This window comes from Simochromis diagramma, unplaced genomic scaffold, assembly GCF_900408965.1.
Source record: "Simochromis diagramma unplaced genomic scaffold, fSimDia1.1 OVJJ01000334.1, whole genome shotgun sequence".
In the NCBI taxonomy this organism is placed as follows: Eukaryota; Metazoa; Chordata; class Actinopteri; order Cichliformes; family Cichlidae; genus Simochromis; species Simochromis diagramma.
Genome location: NW_024386764.1, coordinates 6,740,058 through 6,766,037, shown reverse-complemented (window position 1 = coordinate 6,766,037; position 25,980 = coordinate 6,740,058). Strand labels below are relative to the sequence as shown.

The 25,980-nt window shown below is 40.9% G+C and overlaps 1 protein-coding gene across 3 annotated transcripts in view; it reads left to right on the top strand.

The window, feature by feature from the left end:
• The window catches only part of LOC120734801 (cAMP-specific 3',5'-cyclic phosphodiesterase 4D-like), a 110,842-nt gene that overhangs the window by 8,696 nt on the left and 76,166 nt on the right, over positions 1 to 25,980 (top strand). For 2 of the 3 annotated variants that reach the window (XM_040033810.1, XM_040033801.1), the window contains exon 1: positions 10,764 to 13,634. In XM_040033810.1, the coding sequence (XP_039889744.1) occupies positions 13,432 to 13,634 (203 nt within the window). In that variant the 5' untranslated portion in view covers positions 10,764 to 13,431. Of the gene's footprint in view, positions 1 to 2,838; positions 2,890 to 10,679; positions 13,635 to 25,980 lie in introns of those variants that run through there. The other variant, XM_040033795.1, reaches the window with a different exon arrangement.

The window sequence follows — 25,980 nt, the reverse complement described above, 5'->3', positions numbered from 1 at the left end:
AGTTAGACTGATGGGCAGAGTTAGCAACACAGAGGAAGGAAATATTCAAAATCTTTGGTATTGATTGGTTCTGACATCAGGAAAAAAAAGTGTTGTTATTAGATCCTGGGTGTCCGCGTGTGCCATCCCCACTTTTTAGGAAGCTAGGTGCTACTAAACATTGGTACTGACAGTTTCTACACATATTGTCTGGACAAACATGAAGCCGAGCGGTAGATTGAATTTTCTATTATGGCCCAGAGGGAAGTTTAATAATCCATGATATTCTTTCTCTCAAACCGACTAACAGCAGGAATTACAACAGCTCAAACTGATGCTTGAAGCACAGTTTTCCTGTCCAGCTCTCTACATCTTGTCCCCCTGAGCTACTGCAGCTTGTAACTGACAGGCGTAATGGCAAAGCCGAGCGGCAAAGAGTAATAATCCGATGAAGTCTAATCCAGTCAAATGCTGCTCGAGGACGAGCTTGTGCAGCATGCGACTTTGAAAAGGCAGCAGGATCCTCTGCTGAGGTGATAATTTTACCAATTTTACACATTATAAGGAACACTTATCCGTCTTATGGGCTCAGGAAGAGATAATGTTACAGTGATGGAGGAGCAGAGTTTAATCAGGAGATTTCTGATTTCATCTTTAACGCCCAGACTGCACTACAAACTGGAGGTTTGAAAGAGGCTCCAGAGGGTGAATGCCATTAATGCTGTGCTAAGGGGGAGTGTAAAGACTCGGGGCTTCGGGAACTTGACCTACACTCACTAGCCACTATACTGGGCCGATACTGACCACAACCTTCTTAGTAGTCAAAAACAGACCCCCTGCATAGATTCATCAAGGTGCCAAATACGTTCTTCAGGGAGTTGTGCTGCTGATTTGCCAGCTGCAAATCCATGATGTGAATCTCCTGTTCCACCGCATCCCAAAGGTGCTCTGTTGGAATGAGTTCTTGTGACTGTGGAGGCCATTTCAGTACAGTGAACTTATCATCACGTTCAATAAACCAGTTTCAGATAGTCTGAGCTTTGTGACACGGTGTGTTATCCAGCTGAAAGCAGCTATTAGACGATGGTTACACTGTCATAAAGAGATGGACAGCAACAATACCCATGTAGGCTGCCAAGTTTAAACAGTGCTCAAGAAGTCCAAAGTGTACCAAAAACTTTCCCTCTTTACAGATCCCTATCAACCTGAACATTTGACACAAGGAGGATGGATCCATGCTTATATTTTGTTTACGCCAAATGTCGATCCTGCAATCTGTACATCACACCAGAAATCGAGACTAATCAGAGGAAACAACATTTTCCAACCAGGTGGTCTTCTGCTAAAGCAGCAGAAGACCATCTGGTGTGGTCTTCTGCTGCTTTAGCATTCAGAGATGCTCGTTTCCATGCCTCGGTTGCAACAAGTGATTATTTAAGTTCCTGTTGCCTTCCTATTAGCTCAAAGCAGTCTGATGCTTGGTTCAAACTTCTGAGTTCTTAGCCTGTGATTGGTTGATTGGGTGTTTGCATGAATAAGCAGATGAACCGGTGTACCTAATAAAGTGACTGGTGAGTGTGTACCACAGTAGAAAAGTAAAAGCCAAAGTATCTTAACTTTAGCCATTAACTAGAGTTTAGTTCAGTTTGAGGTGCTGGGAGTCACACACACACAAAAAAACACTGAATCCCAACACCAAATTAATGTTAGCTTTTTTTTAAAATCATGTATTTATTTTCTATTACCTCTTTACTTTAAGGCCGCCTGAGTTAATGTAGCTGGTTGTGTATGTCCTCAGAAAATTAAAGCGCATGGCTGGAGGTGTTTTCACAAAGTAAATTCAGCAGCAGTTTTGGATCATTACAAGTTTTAAGAGAAGTTTAAAGTGCTCATCTGCCTGATATGCCATCTGACGTGATTGCAGCGCTGTTTCCTCCTGTCCCTATCTCAACATCAACAATAAAACACAAGAGTAGAGCAATGGTGTCTGTTTATGTGGTTTCAAAGCTGATTAGGCCCGTGTCACTTGCTAGATGATCTTACAGGTAAAAAACAGATAAGCTCTTTGTCGTCTCCTGCACAGTGCATGAAAAAAGGAAAAGAATCAGTGGCTTAAGAAGTACAGGAGAGTCATTTAATTGAAAAACATCTGTAAATACACAGTGTGTTCTCTTAACTGCGTAACTGGCAGTAATAAAATAACATTTGTCGGCCTGAATTCCACCCATAAGTTTATGTGTTGAGTCTAAACATTTATTCCTGAATATGAGATATTGAGAAGCACTTTGAGTCAGTTAGAAACTTCACCCCAGCCCATTGCCAATTTTTTGATTTATCATAGTTTATATGAGGCGCTGAGGAATGTCCACGTCTGATAATTTAATTTGCCTTTGAAGGGGAGACGGCACATTTTGTCCCTGCTGTTGTTTGTGCAATATTTTCTGTTTATTGTGCTAGGTTTTATTATTATTGCAGCATCCTTGGAACCCACATGGGCTGACAAGGGGCTGAACACTCTGCGAGAGAGAGAGTCAAGAATAATAATACAAAAAAACAGCACATCAAAGTAATAAAAGTGCTTTATCATGCTCTTTTCTGGCTAGATAGAAAGGCTCATTAGGCCTTTTGATGCCTCTGGCATGCTCACCGATCATCAGCACGTGGTAATGCCAGGTGGTCTTAATGAGTCGTGTGAAGTTCAACAATATTTTTTTTATGCTTTTATACTTTAAATCTCTTTTTTTATTAAGGTGCTACTAGTTAGTTTAATGATCAACTTGGATTTATGTTGAATGTAATAACAAGTTTGATGAGTGTCACTTTAACACCTCTTCTCTATTGTTTCTTTCTTTCTTCCAGCTACTGTTTGGCTGTTGCAACGTTTAACCAGCATCAATGTCTCGGCTTGAGGTAAATAATTTGGCCCTTTTCTTTGTGCACACACACAAATGCAAACACACCCTTTCTACTTGCCTTATCAAGTCTGTTGACTTTAGCGATAAGTGTATAATATCCAAACCTCATTGTGACTGTGCTGCATGTGTGACACAGCACCTTCCTGTCAGATGATGACTGGTTTGGACTGCCCCGCAGACGTAAAAAGGTTTATCTGTGCTTCAGGGCTTTGTTCACAGTTAGTTAATAAAGACACTGAAGAGGGGGGCTACTAACAAACGCATGCACATTTAAAATCTGTTGAGCGTAGAGAGAAACACTTCAAAAAGGCTTTTGATAACATCTTAATGTAAAAAGTGTGAGCTTGCTTCAAAAGCTCTTAAACTGGATTGCAGCCACACAGGAAGGTTTAAAAGTTACACCAGTGAAAATTAAACTCCACAGAGGGGTTGCGTTAATACTGTGAGATTATTGAAAGCCGACTTTCACACTCACTAAAACTTCACAGCAGTTCAAACTGAAACATTTCATATTTCCACCTACTCACCTACCTAACATCCAGACGATCTGTTGGGTTTGGATTTTATTGCACAACAATTTTACACCTCAAGAATAAGAACATGAGTAAAAAGGTTGAAAACTGGTATTTTGTATGTTTTCTGAAGCTTTAGTTGCACCTTTGTCTAAATGACACCTGCAGCAATAGAAGTTAGTTCACAAAGCTGGAAACATGACAGCTAAGCTCTAAATCATGTTGCAGTCAGTGTATTATAATGTAATTTGTCCAAGGACGTGTCCACGTGTCCACAAAAACAGGCACAGAGATGCCTGCACGGACCCTCATGCTCACTGTCTGATAATGAAGTTTACTTAGTAACTCAGACCTGAGGTTAGAAAACGTTTGTTTTTTTGTTTTTAGGGGTTTTTGGTAAAGTTGGACGCTTTCACATGAACAGAACACTTAACATGTCGGCTCAGACAGGTAAAGTTGATTTCAGGTCATCCCAGCAGTATGCACCATGTGCTTTCTGCAGTTGTCCTCTGCAGGCTCGCAGGAAAGCCACAGCACCTTTTACTTGAAGCTTTACAAGCAGTGTTAAGGTGTTTGCTATGTGTTCATGTACACACACACACACACACACACCCAGCAGGGCAGCACTATGCCCTGTGCTTTCCTGCCATCAGTATCAGTATCCTGTCCAAGAATACTTTGGTACACTTTGAACTTGGAATTGAACCAACACCCTTGCAATTAAGCAACTGAGCACAGACTCCTGTGCTCTGTCCTGGACTGCACACAGGTACACTTAGACACCAAAATCAGAGCTTAGTTGTGATCTGTTACGGAAAGCACTGCAGGTTGTTGCAGAGCTGCACATGGAATAAAACTACTCTCAGCAACAAAAACAACAAGTCTTTTTCCAACAGGTAGAGGTGGACATCTGTTACTGGCCTCCTTTTTCCTCCCAACTATCACTAAATCCTTACGAAAGAGTAAATTACTGGGTTTCTTTTGCTAAAATTGTAAGATTTTGACCTCATTATGCAAAGAGCTTTCAGCTAACAGATGGTATCTTACTGTAAAACAAACTGCAGCATCTCCCTGTGTAAGTGTTATTTAACCCTGCGTGCAGCTTGCTGTAATATTTCTAACACTAAGCTTAGAAAAGTAAAATTGCTCTATGTTTGAATCCTGTTTACAGATGAGTGAATTACAGACGAACAAGCTACAAAACACTAATCTCAGAAATGTAACCACCCTACAGCCTCTGGCTGTAGCCGCTGGCTTTCATGTAAGTTAACTTTTGAAGTGACGTCTGGAAAATTTCAGCTTTCATGAAAACATGCTGTTTTTCTATCTGCCTGCAGAGTTAATCATGACATACACGCACCTCCAGAGGCAAAGAGAGGTCTGAGGGGGAGATGTCTGATTGGCTCTATTTCTGGAGCGATGCTAATCGCGCTCTTTGCACCTCCAGGTGGCATTAAGCATACAGGTGAACATTGCCAGTGCAATGATGCACAGATCACACAACGGGAAGGTTTGCTGAGCTCCCCTCCCCTCACCGTTATGATGGTTGGATTCAGTATTCATTTTCCCATTTTGAGAAACAGCATTGGCTGTGATTGCTTTCATAAGTTCAAGAAGGATCAGTGTGTCTTGTTATCTCTGATTACATCATTGTGCTATTAACAGGATGTGATGTGCGTGTGCTGTGTTTCTTTATGTACCTGTGTTTCACGTGTGAGAGCACAGTGCATAGATGCTTTGCTGTGCAGAGCAGATGGGAGCCCAGTGAATCGTGGGATACCTGTGGTGTTAAGCATCGGATGCTTGTTAGTCTGTGGTCAGAGCAGCAAGGTGTCTGGCCTGCTACAATTAGCACTCTTAACACATGCTAATACACATTCTGAATATCAGGTCCTGCCTCGCTGTATGAAACCCCCCAATGTGAGATTATCTGACACTTCACAACCTTTTTTTTACTTTATTTGACCTGGGCATCTAAATTTGTTCAAATACTGTGGCAAATATACATCCTTCAGTAAGCCATAAACAAAGCCTGCCAGATCCTAAATAATGCACAGCGTCCTCCTGATGAAGAATGACACCCTTTTTTGTTATGAACACCAGGAGATGGATTATGAACAGCATTCCAGTGTTTATCTGGGGGAAAGTGATTGGTGGAAGGGGTCCAGAGCCAAATTACAAGGAGCTGTCATGTGACACGCAAGCTTTTGATTGACTGCGGTTGATGCTGATTGCCTCATTTACGCAACAGGCTAATCAAGTCATTTGCCTAATCAAAAGCTAGACAGGCAGAGAGAAACAGAAGGGCCTAGATGCAGTTTCAGTTTATAAAACAAATTATAAGAGCATAAACCCAGAATAAAATAAAACTATCACAATGGAAATAAATTTACTAGCAAGACTTGCTCGAAAAGCCACAGCAGATTGCAGACAGTCTTTCTTTGGATCTTTCCACTTGGATCATTTTAACAACAGCACAGAGTGTAATACTGAGAAATTCAAGCTGTCCCAGCTCAGACTGAAAATGTTACTTCGATGTTCTGGGTAGATTCAAATTTATAACGTGTTGTGATATGTGTGAAACACCACTTCATGAGCAACCATATGCATGAGATGATGTCAGTGCAGCAGTATGCTTGCTGATGCAGTGGCGCAGTCAGTGGTTCCTCTTTTTTTTGAAGTGCAAATGACCAGAAAACTCTTTTTTTTAATCTTTGCTGCATTGATCTAGAAGTCTGTCTCTCAGTGTGTCAGCTTACCATGACTGCAGCTGGGTGGTAGTTGCATTAAAGCACACTTGTTACTCCAACCAGCACTATGTGGGTCACATTGAGGTTCACAACTCATCACCTGCAGCTGTTTGTATAACCAGTCTGGTTTTAGCTATCAATTTTCATCATTGTTATTGGCAGGGAGACAAATTATCTTAAAGCGCTAAAAAAAAAATTTCCCCATTTCAAAAAGAAATTAGCTGGTGGTGAGTCATTTCCCTTCTTGGCCTTACTGTACAGTGGAAGTCTTCAGTGGCTCTTTGAAGGCAATTATTGTGAAGAAGAAGTGGAAAATCTTGAGTTTTCTATAACAGCCCACAGTGACCAAACTTATTCTAGTACATACTCTATTATAGTAGTACTAGAGTATTGTTTGACCACTGTTGGATTCAGTTAAACTGAGAAAAGCAATGCAATTTTTGCAGGTAAAAAATATTCATATACCGTTTATATGCTAAAAAGGAGGTTATTTTAGCTTGTTGCTAGGCGGTTGCTAGGCATGAATCATAAATGTTTTTATGGATAAGATGTTATAGGATGGCGTTGCAGGTGTATTAAGGCTAAATAAAATGTAATTTTTGCCTGTTGCTAGGCGGTTGCCAAGCAACGTGATGACATGATAATATCTGATATAGATGAGAACCTTCAGGGTCCTAATATGTACCTGTGTGCCAAGTTTGGTTGCTGAGTTCCTGAAGGGCTTGGAGGACTTCATGGACAAAGGTGCAAACACACAGATATATAATATTGTTGTATTTTATATGACGCCTAATATTATTATTTTCCAAGCGTTTAGTCATAAATTGAAGTGTAGACGAGTAAAAGGTTAGGTGATTTAACCTCTTAGCACCTTGAATGTCTGTAAAATTTCAACTAATTGAAAAGTTAAAAAGATATTTCAGTGTGGATTAGTGGAGGGAGGGCTGGGTTCAGATTCATATTGGGAGTTTTGCATTGTGGCAGGCTTGGTATTGATCAATCACAGATTTGTAAATCATAAACTATTAAACCAGTAAATGAATACTACTATATGAACTAGCTGATCTCCCTGAAAGATGAATAAGCTTGAGCTACAAACAAATCTGTATGTAACTCAAACTGCAGTTTTAGGCCCAATAATTTTTTCTACACTGGAAGCTTTAATGCACGACTGTTGATTTATCAGTTCTACTGTTCACTACAAATCCATCTGTACTTAACACTGAGCTGTGTTAAAGCCCTACTTGAGCACAGATGCAGTTGTGCTTTGGGTTTTGATTCTCGCTGTGTCCTCCCGCACCGCGCCGAGAACACGACAAGCACTTCCAGAGAACGGGTGAGTCATAAGTGTTCATTCGTACCCTTGATTAAAGGGAAAGCGTGCCGCCATTGGGAATCAGCTCATTGGTTCTTTAGCAGCAGAGGCCTGCTGAGAACCCACCATCCCATCTTATCATGCACGAGGCCTACCGCCACCAACTCATTTTCACTTCCTGTGTGTGGCATGGCAGGAGATCGGCCAGGTGATAACAGAGTCAGATGCTTCCTCCCCGGTTCCGATTGGCTGCGGGACATGTGTGTCATGTCAAAATACGTGTTTAGGAAAATCAGAAAAGAACTGCTGTCAGGGGAAATTTCAGCTTTAGAAGAAAAATATTAGATTTGTGTAAAACTGGCAAATGGTTGTGTGCAGGGACCAGAGAGAAATTTTGTTTTTGTTGATCAAAAGTCTCCATTTAGTCAACCAGGTTAAGACGAGCAGTTAAATAAGTATTGCATGCAGGCGTAGATGTTCCAAATCTCTGTGGTGTGCTCACAGGCCCTTAGATAACCGGGTTACAGTCCACCTTTTTTGAACATGTCAACACGAAACCACAGTAGACTTTATATTACACAGCTGGGCACAGTCTGAACAACACTGATTGTGCGAATGCTATCAGAAATGTGGGACTTGTTTCTGATGCCTGTGCGAAACAGATTTCCTATAGCTGCTCGAAGAAAGTTAGGAAACAACAGAGTAACTGACAGGAAGGAAACGTGACAGGTATTTCTTTGGTACCCAATCCAATCGTCCGCCCGTTACCACACATCCCGTGTCAGTAGAGGAAGGGAGGCAGTTCTTGAAGTTTGCATTTTTGACCACTGAACTGTGGTTTTAAAAGAGCCAGCAGCTCTTTTAAACAGCAAATGACAAACTGATTTTAATTCCAGGTCTGCACTCGCCAGGCCAGCAGGCACAAAGAGACAAACCAGACTTTAGATGCAGCACCAGGTCCACAGTCAGGAACATTTAAGCTGCCAAGATCTGAACAACATGTCAGATGGTTGGGCACCTTCAGAATCCCCCACATCTTTACAATCTCTGTATTCTGCCAAAATCAGCTGTTTAACATTCACGCCCGCTGTCTATTGCAATCCCATAAATGTGTGCAGGTGAAAAAGGAGCCGTGGATTTGAACTCCTGGTAAATGACATTTCCAACAGGGTCAGCTAATGCCATGCGGGGTACATTTTGAGTACGAGATGCATTTCATATCAGTCTGATACAAAGGTTGAAGCTGTTTGTTTGTATTGATTGGGAGAAAATAGGCAAAGGTGAGAGAGGTGGAGAAAACCAGATCACTGGAGGCGAAGCAGTCTGCGATGATAGGTGCACGCTGTAGCCCAAGGTGGGCAGCAGGCCTGACAGTCATGTCATGTTTGATGCTTGACAGCACCGATCAGGGAAAGGAGACTTGCTGGATGGCAGATCAATATCCATCAGCTCCCACCGAACTCCACTCGTGAACTCAGTCGAAGCCCAAATTACAGCAGCAGAGGCTCAGAGCGACCGAAATGGACATGGATTTTTGGAGAATGTATATTTCCCAGGGTGCCTCATTCTCATTTGACCTTTTAATGGGGAGACTTGGTTATGTACTGTTTAAAGAAGACTCACAATCATATGTAGTTGTTTGTCAGGCAGAGTAAGCTGCTGTCTGCCCACTCGCCTGTTGACTAATCACTTTCCACTCATTGGATATTAAATGGTGAAAAAAAGTCAAATTAATGCTCGGTCTGAAACCTGGAAAGAGTTCGTGCTGTGCCTGCAGTGCCCTCGGGGCAGATTGGGTAGATGCCACGTGTCCCTGGAAAAATACACATACATTTATTTTAGTTATTTATTGAACTATTTCTAATTGCGGCAGTGAAATAATTTCAGCTTTCAGTCTGTCACGGGTACACGCTTATGAATCCTATTTTCCATCCTAAACTGTGTACATGTCCATGCATCAACTGTGACGTATTGCAAATATATGGTAATTGTAACTGATGAGATGATACTTCAGAACATTTAGGCTATTAAAGTGTCGTCTCTGTTCTTTTATTAACGAATCTTTGAGTGATTTGTTTGCCTAATTTCATAGAGTTCACTGTGGAGGCTACTCAGCGGGAACCTTGTGTGGCCATTTGTGAAGCAAATTTAAAGCGGTATACAGAAGGCTTTAAAATGTACGTTTCAAACGCACTATGGGAGGTTTATCATGAGCAAGAGCAAGCATCACTAGGAAAATGTAGACTTGCAAGTAGCTCTGTGAACGCTTTCAGCTGAAGCCCAGGATGCTGATTTTATCTTTGCAAATCATCATGAAACACAAAATACAGCAAAGTCTGATGAGAGTTTGGAAAGGCTACTTTTTGGTTTTGGCCTATTTACAGCTTGTTACAAAGTATTTCTAGGCAGGGCCAATTTCTTGCCAGTCCTCTCGGTGGTTTCACTCAGAATCACAACTGCAGCCTCCAGTGGCTGTGCTCCAGTTAGCTACAGCATTAAAAACAATATAAAAAGTGAGTAAAATGATTATCTCATTATGATGACACTTTTTAAGGTCTCAGAGTTGTTATCCACCAAGTGCACAGTCAGTTCTTGTAGTTAATCTTTGAGAAACGCAAAGATCTGAGTGGTGAATCACTGAGCCTCAGGCATCCATCAACAGTTCACTGGAAGCCCATCCTTGACCATTTTTGGTAGCCTCTGCATAGGCTTCCTGAGGCTCAGTGATACACTTTTTAGCATGCACCCTCTGACACTTTGGTCAGGAATGGATTGAGGAGCGTGACAAAGAGTTAAAAGTCTCAACTTAGTCACCAAATTCTCTTGAGCTTTAGATGATCTGGAAAAGCAGCTCAGCTCTATCGAGTCTTTACCTTTCAGCTGATAGGACTTAAGGGATCTGCTGCTAACATCTTATGCGCACTTTCAAAGGGCCAATGCAGTCCATGTTTTGGCAGCACAGTACACCGTAATGGGCGTTTTAATGTTGTGACTGATTTATGAGCAGCTTTCAAATGGCTTAAGTAAAATGGTTTAATCCTTTAAAGAGGCGTTCTGGACTCTTGTGTTGTACTGCATTAGTTTTACTGGCTGTGAGTGATTAAACTTTCAGATGAGTGCGTATTCTGCTTGTTGCCACACACGTCACCTTGACTGGAGAATAATATTACATTAAAAATATGTTTTTGCTTTTTCCTTTGGGATGCAGCATTTTCGGGATTCTATACCAGTGGGCAACCATGTGGTGCGGCGGCGTTTCTCAGGCCCACTGCTGCTGCCTCCGCTGTGGAGGAGACACTCCCATCAGGACCACTCATTCGATACCCGGCGAACATCTCAAGGACACATGCTACCGCTAGCCCGGCTAGAAGAGCTGTACAGTCTAGCACTGGCCACCCATGATGAGCACCGGTCAGTGACACACACTGTTTGTTTGTATGTTTGTTTGTTTTGCCTCTGAGGAATTCCTTCAGTGAACTGTGGATGTGGTTAAACAGGGAAAATTGCTGATCTTCCTTTTTCTGTGGGGCTTTGTTTATCTGTTAAGCTTCATCAGATGAAGCTTAATGCACAGATGATTCACACAGATGATGAACTCTGTGTGAAATGGAGAATAAGATTAGTAATTTTGAGACAACTTCTTTCTCTGTTCTGCAAAAGTTTTAACACACCCATAGTTTCATTTTATTTTGCTTCCAAGCAGCCTGACTTTCTTACATTTTTAAGTGCACTTGGGCAACAGCTCTCAAGGCTTTCTGGAGGTCTTTTTCATTCATTTTAGGTCCTTTCCTGTTTAGTTGCTTTTTTCTTGGTTAAGCCACTTAACACTGACTCAAGGAAAGAACATGTTTGGTGTCTAAGCATAAAAGACAAATTGGGAAAAACTGTAAATTATATCTTTAGGAACTTGTTACAACCAGCCGGTAACAAAAAACACATCGACAGGCATGGCATAACATTTTTGCACCAACAAGTTAAAAAAGGCCATTTTTAAGGAAGGGAAACAAAGAGAAAGGCTGTCATGGTCTGTGTTGCATTTAGTCAGTGGTGATGGGGATCTTAAAGGACAGAAAAATACAGCGAGATTTTGATCCACCATCCAATACCATCTGGAAAGCAAGTCATTCGCAGCGGGTCATTTTTCAGCATGGCAAAGATCCCAAAAACACTGCCAGTGTATGCAGTAAAAGCATACCTGGATAGAAAAACACACACAGTCATGGACTGGCCCAGACCTCGGACCTCAACATTATTGAAGCAGTGTGGGATCATGTTGACAGAGAATGAAACAAAAGGAAGTGAACATTCAAAGATGTCCTTCAGCATGGAGAACTATTCCTGAGGACTTCTTAAAGAAATGACAAGAAAGCTGCCAAAGAGAGTTCAGACATACTGAATACTGAATTTCGCGTTCATTAGAATTGCACAAACTCGGTATGTGTCTCTTTGCACGTTTCAGCAAATCACCATAACTTTCCCAGCAAAATATAAAGAAATGAGGAGTGACTCCCGACTTTTGTGTAGTACTTTAGTTAAGTTTTTTTCATTCTAATTAAAAGTTTTAGGAATCATGTTTTTCTTGTTCACGAAATGAAGTCTTGTGTGTTGGTTTGGAGCAGCTGTTGTTACTGTTTCATTAACACAAATTATGTAAGTCAAGCTCAGCAAATAGACATTTGCCTCATTCGTCTGTACCACATTCCTGTCACATGGTCATGTTTTGGTGATTGTCTTGGTAGGTCAGTGCTCGTAAGCAGCAGACAGAGGCTGTCTGTGTGACACTGAGACAAAAATAGAAATGTGGACTGTTGTTTTGTGGTTTCTGGTGATAATGAAAGGCATCTCCTGTGTTTAAAAAAAAAAGAAGCCTAGTAATTGGAACAACAGTTAGAAACCTCCCACTGAAAGGTCATGCATGTGGGTGTGGGTGTGCACTTGTATCTCCCCTGACTCCCTTTTAGACATAAAGGCTGACCATTTTCATGTTTGAACATCTACAAACATGTGTGTGCTGTCCAGGCATTAATTACCAAAAAATAAATAAATAAAACGGCTGATCTTTGTAACGTAATCGTGCTTTTTTCAGACTGAAAATCCTTTTTGGATAAACAGCTCGTTAGCTAATGATACAGCCCCTATTTTTCCTACATAATAAAAATAAGTGGGTTTGGTGACATCAGTAATTTGAACCAGCCCTGTGTTGTTTTCCTGTTGTGCCTATAAACCTGAATTTATTCGAATTTATAAAACGCAACCCAATCTTCCAGCTGGTAATGACATGTAGGGTACAAAGTCTGACATATAAAATTTACTGCAACCTTATAGGAAGCTGCACTGCACATTAAACTATAGGCCTTATGATGGCTATATACCAACATGCTCAATATCTCTTATATGACACAAAAGATAAAAGATGGATTTTTCCAAAAATCAATTACAAATAATGAACAGGCAGTTTTGCTCTACCAGAGCAAATACAATAAAGATAAGGCAATGTTGTGTAATGCTGATGATTGGCGGTTTGACAAATAAGACCGCGACAGACAGGGAAACAGATGGAGATGGCAGGAGGAAGCTGGTCGAGAAAGGCACAGTAAGAAGTGAGGATGGCGAGAGAGAGAGAGAGAGAGAGAGAGATAAAAGAAGGGAGAAACTAAGAGGGAGAGAGGGAGGGGGAGGAAGCAGGAGGAAGCAGAGAGATGGAGAGAGAGAGACGGGGGGAGCTGGTACTGACTGAGAGGCTCACAGTCGTTTCAGCACTCCGCCTCGTGGACAGCAGCGCACCATGACGTCGCGCGCGCCTCTCTGAAGCGCGTGCCTTCCTCCTCACAATCCCTGCAGACGAGCTCTACGCAGTTCTCCGAGACTGTTTGTAGCTTAGAAGTCGCTTTTTTACAAAAACAGACAAAAAAAACCCCCCAAAAAACAAAAAAAATCCAGCGAGCACGTAAAAGTAAAAAATGGAGTGCACCACGCTGAGCAGAGAGGGAGCGGGGCTCGCCAAGCCGCCCAAACACCTGTGGCGGCAGCCCAGGACTCACATACGCATCAAACAGCGCTTCAACTCGGACACCGAGCGCTACCTGTGCCGCAACCGGACCCTGGAGAAGCTCCGTCCCGGACTGAGGCAACCCCGAATGTCCTGGCCCTCCTCGCTGAAACGGTAACCTTCTTTAATCTCCCGAGTCACTAAAGTAAAAGCAAGTGAATTGTTTTCCACCGCTTCCGGGATGAGAGTCAATTTGAAAAGCCTAAAAGTTCAGAACACCCACTGGAGCGTTGCTTTGACTAATTACACGATGAAATAATGGCGTGACGATAGTTTTAATTGTCAAGGTTCAGAAGAACCCGCAAACCAAAGCTCTCTGAAAGTCGATTAAGCTCGACGAGTTGTGTAGCTAAAGTGAAACTGTGTAACTTGTCATAATCTTTACACTTAACAGTGCTCAGTTTGACAGCTGCCTGTTTATGTAGCTGAGCAGAGTGGAGCGGTGATGGCTAGATGATGTTAGTGTCTGAGAGATGATGTTAGGCCATTAGTCTTTGCTGCCTGTTGCAGTCATGGGTGGTGGGGCTGGGGGTTAGGGGGAGGCTCCCCCCCCCCAGTGTTGTTTCCCACCAAAACCTTTAATGCTGCTGACACGAACGGGTGATGACTGTCAGACCCTGAAGCACACAGTGCAAACATATTAAATGGGTTTTAGATTCTATGCCCTAAAAACTCCCTTTAACATCCGAAAAGGTTGATTCAGTTCATTTGGATGTTTTCAGTGGGAGATAGGTTTCATCCAGGTGACTTCTGCAGGTTTCCCCAAACTTATAAACAGTACATTTGCACAATAACTGAACCTAGCCCACTGAATGAACAATGGGCTGAAAGGTCAGTTCCTTGATCATCCCTGTAATGTCATTATAGATAATGTTTCATTCACATGTAGAAAATATAAGAGCTGTGAATCAGTAATGGACCTGCAACAGCGTCTGTGTTGTTGAAGAGCTTTTTCTTTTTTCTATAGTGACTTGTTAAAAACCTGCATAAATTGCATCCTTGCAAACATTTCAGAGATAAGGCTCATATGACTTTTTAGTTCCAGGCTGTTTCTGACCTGTTACGCATTTCCTTGTACGTAGGAGGGTTTCAGAGGTGATTGCTGGGGTCTTTGATGCTGTATCCTCAGAAAACTTAAAATTCTGCTCTTTATTACAAGTTCATAAAAATATGTAACATACAATTTTTGAATAATCTTCTCCCTTGATTGCTCATCTTAATCTGATTCTTAACATATAAGAAACTCAAACATAAAGCCTTTTGATCATGCCATGAGAGGCGTTTTGGATTATTCAGCCCACGAAATAATCCCCTGTGACTGCGTGGGTGTCTCCTGCACAGGCTGCCTACCTGTTCTTCGAGCTTGACTTTGTGTTCTGCACCTTTCACTTTTTAGGAATGATGGAGGAGGGAGGATGTAGTTAACGGTGCACTCTGTAAACCTGCTCAGCCAGGCTGGGAAAAGGTTCTGACTTCCTCTCCCTACTTTTGCACCCAGAGATTGCCAGGCGAGAGATTGATGGCTGGTGTTTGTGCCTCACCCTTATTTGTGTGATTTTACTGTACTGAGTTTGAAAAGAGCCTCAAGGATGTGCTTTTAACTCAAGGAGAAGAAATGAAAAAGCACTAAACTTGAGAGCCTTGTAAATTACATTTTATTTTAAACGAGTTTTGCAAAACTCATTTTTTGTTCATTACTATTTCATTTTCTCTGTCGAGATTTAGTGCCACGATAGTTTAGACCCCGGCTCAGTGTCTTTCCATTGCTAATAAGACTGTAGGGAAACATTGGCGTGTTTATGTAACACGCGCTGACCCTTGGTTTTCGGTATTTCCTATAGGAAAGAAAAAGCTGAATTATAGAGTTGATAAAATATTTTGGTGATTGGATGCAGCAGAGCTGAACAGGCATGAAAACCACTGTCAGTTCAGCTCCGTTCCCCAGACGCTGTCAACAAGCAATGCGGCAGCTCGTCTCGCCTCAGAGCTTTCTCACACTACACTGAAGTGCTTTGTTTTTGTCCCCTGGTAGTGCACCAAGAGAATAAGAATAAGATAATCACCAACAAACAATTGTTTTTGTAACAAGACAGAAAAAGGCCGGGGTAAGATGTGTATGGCATGTGCTGACAATATAGACTTTGTATAAAGATGGCAGTAGCAACAACTGGTTATGGACTTAGGTTTTTGAAGTCTCAACTTTAGAGCTTCTTGTTTTCTGAAAGCAGAAGTAACAAGAGGGTGGAGTGCTAACTTGGTTGTACCCTTGGTTTGGCACTAATATCTGCCAAATGGACAATTTTCAAGCATCAGAACTGAAGTATTGAGTCACTGGATAGTCTGAACTGTACAGCAACTCATATTCATTTTAACACCAACAACGCAAATACACTGAGAGGCTCAGTGCAGCCGTGCCCAAAATTCAAACAGGTAAGTATGTATGCCTCCATCTGCATGCATGCTTAGTGCAATATTTGGTTGGTGTGTTGATATAATGTAGCTGAACTGAGATTAATTCAGTGTTTAACATGCCTTGGGGTAACACTGGGAAATTTCTCCTGCACTTGCATAATTTCAAACAGACAGTAAACACCTGCCTGGCTCATTATTATATTCTCGTTTCCCTTTTTCATCTCTCATTATCAACTGAACATTTCTCAACAGCTCCTGGCAATAATCATTAATGATTCAATTTGTTCCAACAGGTCATTTTTCCTTTTCTGAGTAGAAGTGCATGCTCTGCACTTGATGCTTGATGGCACCATTCGATACAAAAATTCTGAAAACATAACAGCACTTTTTTTGCATGTGTGTCTGTTTGGTTTTGGGGGTCTTCACAACCACAGCACCATATGTACTGAGTAGTAGCCTCAAAACAAAGCATGATACTCGACAACTAGCTAGTTTCAGCGGCTTCTTTGTTTAAAGTGGGTCACCACAGCGGGTGGCTCCACATTTGAGTTGGCAGGCTTTTTATATAGAATGCTACTTGATACTGAAAACTACTGTCAGGTTAGATATTTGCAGGTTTGGCGGTTTGACACCAACAGTGTTGTCTTCACCTTCACCTCTAGCTGGCACACAACCTCATTGCTGCTGATAGGTAGCCACACAGCCCCTCCCCTCACTAGAAGGTGAACATGTGAACAGCAACTCAGCAGAGTGAAGCATCTTAAGGACTGATGTCCAAGTCTTTATGAGGAATTCAGGAGGTCAGTAAAGCTCCTGTTTCAACAACATTGAATAGTTAATAAGTGTTAACATCAGCTGTTTAACTATTAGCAGTTACCCACATTGACTGTTAAGTTACCATTAACCTTCTAAGACCCGAACTCTTCCACAGCATGCATTTTTAATTTCTCTATGATATTTGGGCATATTGGGGCCCGATGAATGTAGAAACAAAGAATTACCAGATTTTTTTTTTTACCTTATTTTTGTTTTTAAGAAAAATGAGAGCCACATATGAGGGTATTCATTTAAAATTTTGATAGAACAGTAGCAGTATAATGTCCTTGTAAGTGGATATCAGGCCCTTGTAGAGCAAAATTGAGTATTTCTGTCTAAATAACCCAAAATGTGATGTCCACATATGTGGATGCCAGGTCCTAGGAGGTTAAGGTAGTGGGTAGAGGTTAATAGCAAAATGGTAGCATTAATGTGGGAGTTAGGCAGCAAATGTGAGAGCAGCTAAACTGAACGTGATCTATTATGAATCGACGGACAGAAAAATAAGAAAGGCCACAAGCCAGACAGGATTTCTTTTGGGTCACAATCTGACATTAAATCAATATCAATTTGATTTGAGGTCTGACATCAATTTGTGTCAGACCTCAGCGTACCTGAAAAACTAACCTGAAATGAAAAAAACAATTATAGTAGAATATGTAAGAAGAAGGTAGTATGTGCGCAGACTGGCAGGGATACCGTATGCCGCATGTGTTTGGGGAGGTTTCTGTGTATATCCGTGTGTCTGTGAAAACAAATTATAAATTAAAATGGATTGTCCAAGTTCACTGCACTGTAGAGTAGAGTCATGGCACAGTGGACTGGACAATGAAGCCTGCTGCCTTCTTACCCTCAAGCTCTTCCGTCACCCTCACTGTAGGCCTGCTGCTTTTACCGTATCCGTTAGTTCCCCATATGATCCTGCCAGTGTGAATGCCAGCTTCTCATCTCTCAATGATGATCGAGAAAATGCAAACAGTTCGAGGTGTAGGTAGGAGTAAGAGCAGTGAGTCAGCCCGCTCTGTAGCCACCAACGACAACACCGCTGGCACTGCCTTTACCCTGCTCTGAGTACGTATTTCCTTTTTTCTTTTTCGTCCCAGAATGCCTCTGATTGTGGATCATTCTGGATGACTCAGATTATTTTTAAATATAAATCATCTACAACACACGTGGGCTAAAATTTTATGTAAGACCCAGTAAAAAACATAATGAGTTATGAATTTGAGTCTGCAGTTAAAAAAAATAAAAAATAATATTAATAAAAATGAGTCAGTAGACCAAACTTTAATTTTTGGTGACTCTCTCTATGCCAGAATCTCTCTGGAATCATGGCCACTACAGCTGTACCCACATATAATATTAATTGGATCTTTTTTTCATTAGGTATAATGATGTGGAGCTTAATACTGTGCTAGCAGATCTCTCTTGTGGCACGAACAGCTCTTTCTTGGATTACTGTACTCAGTCAATGACAGATAAGAGTGTTCCTCTAACTTTTTCTCTGCACCATAATTTTGCTTTTAAATACAGCCGATATCGGAGCACAGCTGTTATGCAACCTCTTCATTAGGTACACCTGTTCCACTGCTTGTAATAAGCAAATATCTAATCACCCAGTCATATGACAGTAATTCAGTGCGCTTAGGCATATAGACATGGTCAAGAGCACCTGCTGGGGTTCAAACCAAGCATCGTCATGGAGGATTTAAATGACTTTGAACAGGATGGTTGTCAGTGTTGAATGGGTGGGTCTCAGTATATCAGAAATTGCTGATCTTCCTCAATCTTCCCACACTCTAGGGTTTACAGAGAATGGCCCAAAACGGAGATGTCAGACCTTGAAGCAGATGGGCTACAGTAGCAGAAGATCATGCTGCCTTGTTGCTGCAACATTTGAATGGTAGGGTCAGAGTTTGGAGTAAACAACATGAAAGCATCAATCCATCCCAGCTTGTATCAGTGGATCTGGTGGTGTTATGATACAGCACACTTTGGATTTTGGATTTGGTGAAAGAGGAGAACATCACTGACGTATAGCCAAAAAATCAGCAGCAACTTTGTCAAAATTCTTCCCTGAGAATTCGGAGTTTCCAGCACCTTGTTGAATCTACGCTAGGAAGATTTAACCTCCTAGGACCTGGTGTCCACATATGTGGACATCACATTTTGGGTTGTCTAAACCAAGATATTACATTTTGCTCTACAAGGACCTGATAACCACTTACGAGGACATTATACTGCCACTGTTCTATCGAAATTTAAATTGAATGTCCTCATCTGTGGATCTCATTTCTCACAGAAACAAAACTCAGGTAAAAAAAAAAAATCAACTCAGGTAAAAAAAGAAAAAATCAGGTAATTCTTTGTTTTTACATTCATCAGGTCCCAATCAGCCCGAATAGCAAAGAGAAATTGAAAATGCATGCCATGAAAGAGTTCAGGTCTTCAGGCAATTTTCCTTTTGAAGGCAAAAGGGGGTCCAGCAGGATGATAACTCTGTTTGCCATCATTGTCCTTGGGAGGTTCAATAATTTTCTCTTTATTAATCAAAAGAACAAATGCCTTTCAAGGTTTTAGTCTTTTGGTGAAAGTGACAACTCTGAAATTCACCTAATACTGTTAATAGGTGTAACTGGGGTCCTGCTGACTGGCTCACAAATGGCACAGAAAGACAGAGGCCAGATGGACACGACAGAGTGGATTGTTTGTCAGGCTGAAGGCCGCGCTTCAGGCTGAATTACAATGAATTAACAAATAGGGTTGCACTGTCTTCCTCGGGGGTCTTCAGCCAGAGCGTTCTCACTCCCGAGGCGTAACATGTCGACGTTTTGTCACATCCCGCGGCGTTCCTGAGGAACGCGAAAGGAGACCTTCGGCGTTCTTATGGTACACGGCGGGTTATGGCTGGAATCCAGTGCAATGACGCTCCCACGGTAGTAGACGTTCCAGCCCTGTATTCCAGCCCTAAACCTAACCTTATCCCTAGCCCTGACCATAACCTTATTCCTGACCTTAACCAGGACTTTAATGATGTTAAATAGCGTGTTTCTAAGCGATTTGAAGAAAAAGAGCGAACATGTGTAGGTTCAGTCCAGACGGTTCTCATATTTCCTCTTTTTCCGAGGTCGTCATTTAGGAACGTGGTGGGTAGCCGAAAACGTAATATGGTGACGATTTGTCACCTAGCGTAAAATGTTACGCTTTGGGAGTGAGAACGGGCTTCAGCAGCACAGTCCTGTTGATGCGAGTGTGTCAGCTCCCAGGGGGAACGGATTTTTGGCTTCGTGGCCACAGGATGTTCTCACGTCATTAGGTCTGCAGTGTGTTCATGCATTACCAGTGGCTCCACACTCCAGGCCATGAGTAGTGAGAAAAGAAACTGTGATCTGGAGAATTGGTCAACTTGAATCGGGAATGGGCTGCTTTGAAAGCACTTCTTATGGGGTGATACTGAAAAATTACACTCGTTGCTATGGAGCCCTGCTTTCCAGTGATAATGGCATGAAGGGTTACCCACTAGGTTATCAGAGAGTAAGGGGCAGTTTCGCTGAATGTTATCTAACCAGTCTCATGTTGACAAAAGACCCAAAGAGGACTGGCTCCATCACTACAGCAAAGATTAGTGAAAGCAATGTTGTCATGTTTCATACCTGCTGTGTGAGCTGACCTGCAGGTGCCACTTATTATGTGCATGTTGCATCAATCAACTTCCATTACTTAATCGACACCATTTAACCACTGCTACCCCTGCAGGGGAGGATTTTCCAGTGAAATTAGAGGGTGCTGATGGGTCGGTGTTTTCACCATCCGATAACAGCTAATGTGTTGTCATTTCAAGGAAGGAAGCTGAAAAACCTTTGGGAATTTCAGTTTACTGAGCATTTCTCTGCTCTTTGATAATGAATCTACTCTAACAAGTCTCATGCTAGTAACTGTGTCTCTTTTTGGCGAAGACGTGAATTCGTTAGTGTCTGATTTTTACAGAGTGTCAGTAAATGGTTAATTTATCAGTCAGCAGTGCTCGTGTTGATAGTCCAAGTACGTGGTGCTCCTTTTGGAGAGGCTTGGAAGAGATTTGTTATTGTAAAAGGTGAAGATGAGCGTTCAGTGGCAGGAACATCGATTCATTATCGCTGCAGTCTATTGAAAGGCTGACAGAGGCAATGCGAAGCAGCCTGCATTTTTCCTCTACACTGTCAGCCAAACAATCAGAGTGGTCCACGGAGACACTGTTCAGTCTTTGAGTTTGTTTTTCACCAAATATGTTAGCCAATAACAATTAGGGTCAGGATTCTGGAGTCTTCTTTTAAACAAAAGAGCTAAAAAACTACGTCTAACATTTCTGTATTCTTTGGGTCTCCTGCTGTTATTTGGCTTCAGTAAACTGAAACAATTTTCACAAGTGGATACGAGCAAAATCTGCAAGGTTTTGGAGCTAGTAATTTAAAAAAATAAAAAATCCCATTAGCCACTTGAATTTTCAACATTTAAAATTCCAATATTGTCATTATTTCCATGAAACAGCTCCAGAATTAAATTACCAGATTTTACTCTTAACCTTTTAAATGCTTTTGACTATAGGTAAGTGAAATTAGTCACACAGAATAACTATAATGACACAAATGTTACATGGCGCTCCGATGGTCCAGAGACAAAGAACTGTACAGCCATCCTTTTGATAACATGCATACAGCTAGGTTTAGATATTCAAATTTAAATTCGGTGACTCTTGATGGACTCCTCTGGTTCAGCTCTATCATGCTGGCACAAACGCTCATCAGTTTTAGTCATGAATGGAATAAAGTTCCACTGCTTATAGTTCAGTTACATACAGGTGACGTATATTTAACCAGGCACGGTTAGGCAACACGCAAAACACGCAAATGAAGACTGTGACATCGCATTTGTACGGGGGTGATGAAATGAACATAATATTTAAAAAATTCTAAAGAACTGAGATTTAAAATAAAAAATTTTTAAAAGCTTATAGCTGTTTTTGACTTCTACGTGATGGGGCATACATGATTTCACACAAAAATCATTCAAAAGGGTCGTCTAGGAAATAAAACAACAGATATATATATATATATTTTTTTTTTTTTGGCAGCCATCTTGAAAATTGCTAATAGGCTTTATCAAAAGATGAAGCATATGTACCAGTTTTGGCTCTTGGATCCACCCAAAACAAAATGAGCTAACAAATTCAGGCAAATATTGTTAGCAAATGTTTTTTCCTAATGTACCTAATCATCGTTTGTGACATTCATTCGTTCATTGTTGGATCCATGTCAAAGTACAGTGCGTTGTCTACCTTGTCATATATTTAATGCATTAATCCACTGCACAGAAGACAGACATTAAAAATGTATTTGAAAGGACACTGATGAATTAAAATGCCCTAAGAGGTGGAGGTGTACCTCCGCGCCTGCATTGCTTATTAAGTTTCTTTAAAAAGACTCAGAAGGTATAATGGATTTAATTTATGCTAGCTAGAATAAAGCAAGACAAAGGCCCCTCCTCTTGCTTTGTCTCTTATGAAAGAGCCTCACATTTAATTGTTTTACCAGCACAACAACCTGCAGCTCACAGAAAATCTGGCACATTTTCTGACATTTCAAAGTTGTCTCTGATTATGAAGACAAACAGTGGACATTGCTTCTGAGGTCTGCGATCCCATCTGTGCTTTTCAAATGTTTACGTATCTTGATTCCTGATTATCAGCTTTTATTTTATTCATTTATTTGCTTGGCTGCATTAATATGCTTTTAGCCACATTATATTTATATATTCATTCTTTGACCTCAGTCTTTTTGACCATGCATGGCTTCTTATGTCATAAACCGTAGATCTTCAAAACTGACATCATGATGGTGTGTTTAGTTTGAGAGCAGACACAGAAACATTCATTTTACCGTCTCCCTACAAGGTTTAAATGAAAAATGCTCAGTCATGTTCTCTTCCACAGGCACAGTTAGTATCTGTCAGAAATGGAGCCAGAACATAATCAGACTGCAGAGATGTTTTAAAAAATTGTGCCCACCGTCGACTTAAAGCTGAACAATTAGCGCATTGTGCTTTGTTTATTTGTGCATAAACATTAAAAAAATGAACATTGCAGACTGTGCACTGACTTTTTGCCATCTTGTTGTCTTGCTATCACAGTCGGGCTGTTAGGACAATGGGTAGACTCAAGTCAAGGCATAATTAAACTTAGCAGCTAACTAAATCTAATTACATATCAGGATGTCTGTTCACTTTCCAGTAATCTAACACTCATATCAAAGGGTGTGGTAGTTCGAGCCAGCATAGCAAACACACCGTTTTACTCTGGGAGATCAAACATGTCGATTTGGATCCTTAAACTTTCTCTGATTTCATGGGAAACACAGTGCAAACCTTCATTTCTTCATCTCATGTAGATTTGACTCTGGCAGAACTGTTTGTCCTAAACTCAGATTTATAGCTGTGATGTAAAGGCACATCCATTTAACAAACGATTGCTGCCTTCTTGCTTATGGTGCATTTGCTTACAGCTGGTGTCCGGACACATGCAGAGATGACAGTGCTTTCCCGTTTCCCAGTGAGTCGTGTCGTCTGTTTCAGAAACGGGTCAGGTGTTTCTCGGAAACCGCTGTTGCTGCCCTCTTGATGAACTTGTTTGTTAATTTTACTCAGGATGTAATGTTTAATGGTGCTCTAATGCTTTCAAAGATAAGTTAATCACTGTCATAATTTCCTGAAAAAGAAAATTAATATTCGTAGTTTTCATTTCAAGTGTCGAAAAATAAATTACCTTGAGGCTATCCTTTGTAAAACTGTGGGTAAATATGACTCATACATTATCAACAGATTGATTCACTGAAGCGTGCGCGCTTATACAGACAATTAGGGTGGTTACATTTTATTTGATTAGGGAAATTAATAAATGCAAAGGAAAGGAGGCAAGGAAGCTTTTATTAAGTTACACAGAGAAAAGATAACATTTTCCACGAAGCCCTTATTTTCCACTAACAGAGTTTGTTTATTATAAAGTAAAAATTAATCAAACATACAGATGAATTCATCACCTTCTCCCTCAACCTACAATTGGGTACAGAAAAGGATTAGAGCCATTTAAAGTTTTCCTGACTTTTAAAGTCAGAGTTCTAACTTTGAGAATTCAGATTTTTTTTTTTTGTTTTATCTTCATGACAACCCCAAAATTTTCAGTGGCCTTAATGCTCATTTCCGAGAAAGGAGTCGAAATCATTTTTCATTTTCCCTAATCCTCTTCCTTACTCATGGTCCCGTTTTTTAAAAATCTCACCTGAATTTGTAATTTTCTGCCATTTGATCAGACATTCTTTGTAAACCCGGTGACTTCACAATAAAACAACCACATAATGGCCTGAAATTTTAGACAGGGAATAGAAATGAGTGTCAGGCGTGACATTTACACATTTTATCCCTTGTCCTCTTCCTGCCAAAACATAAAGAGCCCTGTCACTGTGGCATATTTGTGATGCAGCATAACATTGAAATAGCGCTTTTATTGAAGGCTCTATCTTGAAATAGCGACTTACCCACGGTGGCTTGCTTCCCAGTCAGCCTGCAACAATTAATTATAATTGCCAGACAAACAGAAAGTGAAAAATTAAATGAGTCAACAGATGCTATCTGTAATGTGAAGAATCTCTTTTATTAATTCTCCAGTGACAGAAGACGGATCCGCAAAACACAATCAGGTGGTGAAATCTTAGAGTCAGCAAGCTCTGTGACCTCACAGCAAGAAGGATACAGCACACATACTGTTTGTTTGCTGATTTCACATTAGAAGCATAACGCCAAGGACTAGAAATATTTAGAAATATTATTTGAGTCCTTAAATGACATGGCAACAAATGGAAGTTACTTTCTCATCGATGTTGATTGTAATTACTAAGAAAACCTAAAGGCTGTTTTTCCCTTTATCTGCAGTAGTGTGGGTTGTGAGGTGACCAAGCATTTCTAAGTAGCTGGCAATCACAGTAGAAAATAGGGTTTCTGATCCATCTGGCAGGAGAGCAGCGATAGCTCAGCGATTGAGCTCTTGAGATGAGTAAAGCGACGCTCGTCTGTGTGCATACAGTGCCCGCTGATTCAGTCGTGGTACAGCAGGTCAGAGAAATGAATGCAGGAGCACTTGATAAACCTCAATGAATTACCGAACCATCCTCTCGAGCACAGACTTGTATCTTTGCCTTTGTACTGACCTCAAGCTGAAGCACGTCCTGTTTCATTTATTTTACCACCCTTGGCAGTGGTAGAGTAGAAGGAAAATTGCATGTCTCCGTTGTCGTTTTCATCTTTTATGCTATCAAAAAAAAAGAAACTGTCAGATGGTGCACACACCTGTGCCAACAGTTTCTAAACATGCTGTTATGTCACTGCATGACCATGCAACTTTTTTTGTTTTTACATTTAGGAGCCAATCTGTTATGCCAGTTTAATAGCTCAGGCTAATAACTCTCTCATACAGAGAGATTAGAAATGATGGTAACAGCTTCCAAAATAATGTGGTCCGTTATGACTTGCAACATTCCTCTCCCAAGAATTATTGGATGGGACTGAGACGATGATGCCACCATTTAATTAATAAGGAACTTCTTTCAAAACAAGTCATGCCATTTGACCTTCGCTTCACTTGAGATCAGCTGAGTTTTTTCTCGAGTTCCCAATGCTGTATTGGGATGGCTTTATTTTGGATGCTGTGTTAATCTACTTTTAAGATTAGGCTTAAAACTTTCCTTTTTGCTAAAGCATATAGTTAGTAGGGGTGCAACGATACACAAAATTCACGGTTCGGTTCGGTTCGATACTTTGGTGTCACGGTTCGATATTTTTTCGATACAAAAAAAATGTTCATGTCTTTTTAATTTGTCATTTATTAAAATTATAAATATATATTTTAACTCAAAAGTACAGTTTTTAAATTTAACCCTAACCCTTGTGCGTGTTTTTTATTTTGACAGCGAATGCGCACCTGCGGACCACTTATGTGCAGCCCTGGTTATTTAGCTCGTCATATTGCAGCCACAGAAATTATTTTGTCCATGAAACCATAAAGCTGCACTTTCTTTTTGCCTTATAGTCTGATTTGTCATAACTTCTCCGTTTTGTGGTAAGCTTTTCTTTGGCTGTCACTTCTTCACCCTGACCTGTCTTATTTGGCTCAGCAGAACTGAATATATCTGCTGCTTTACACAGCTCA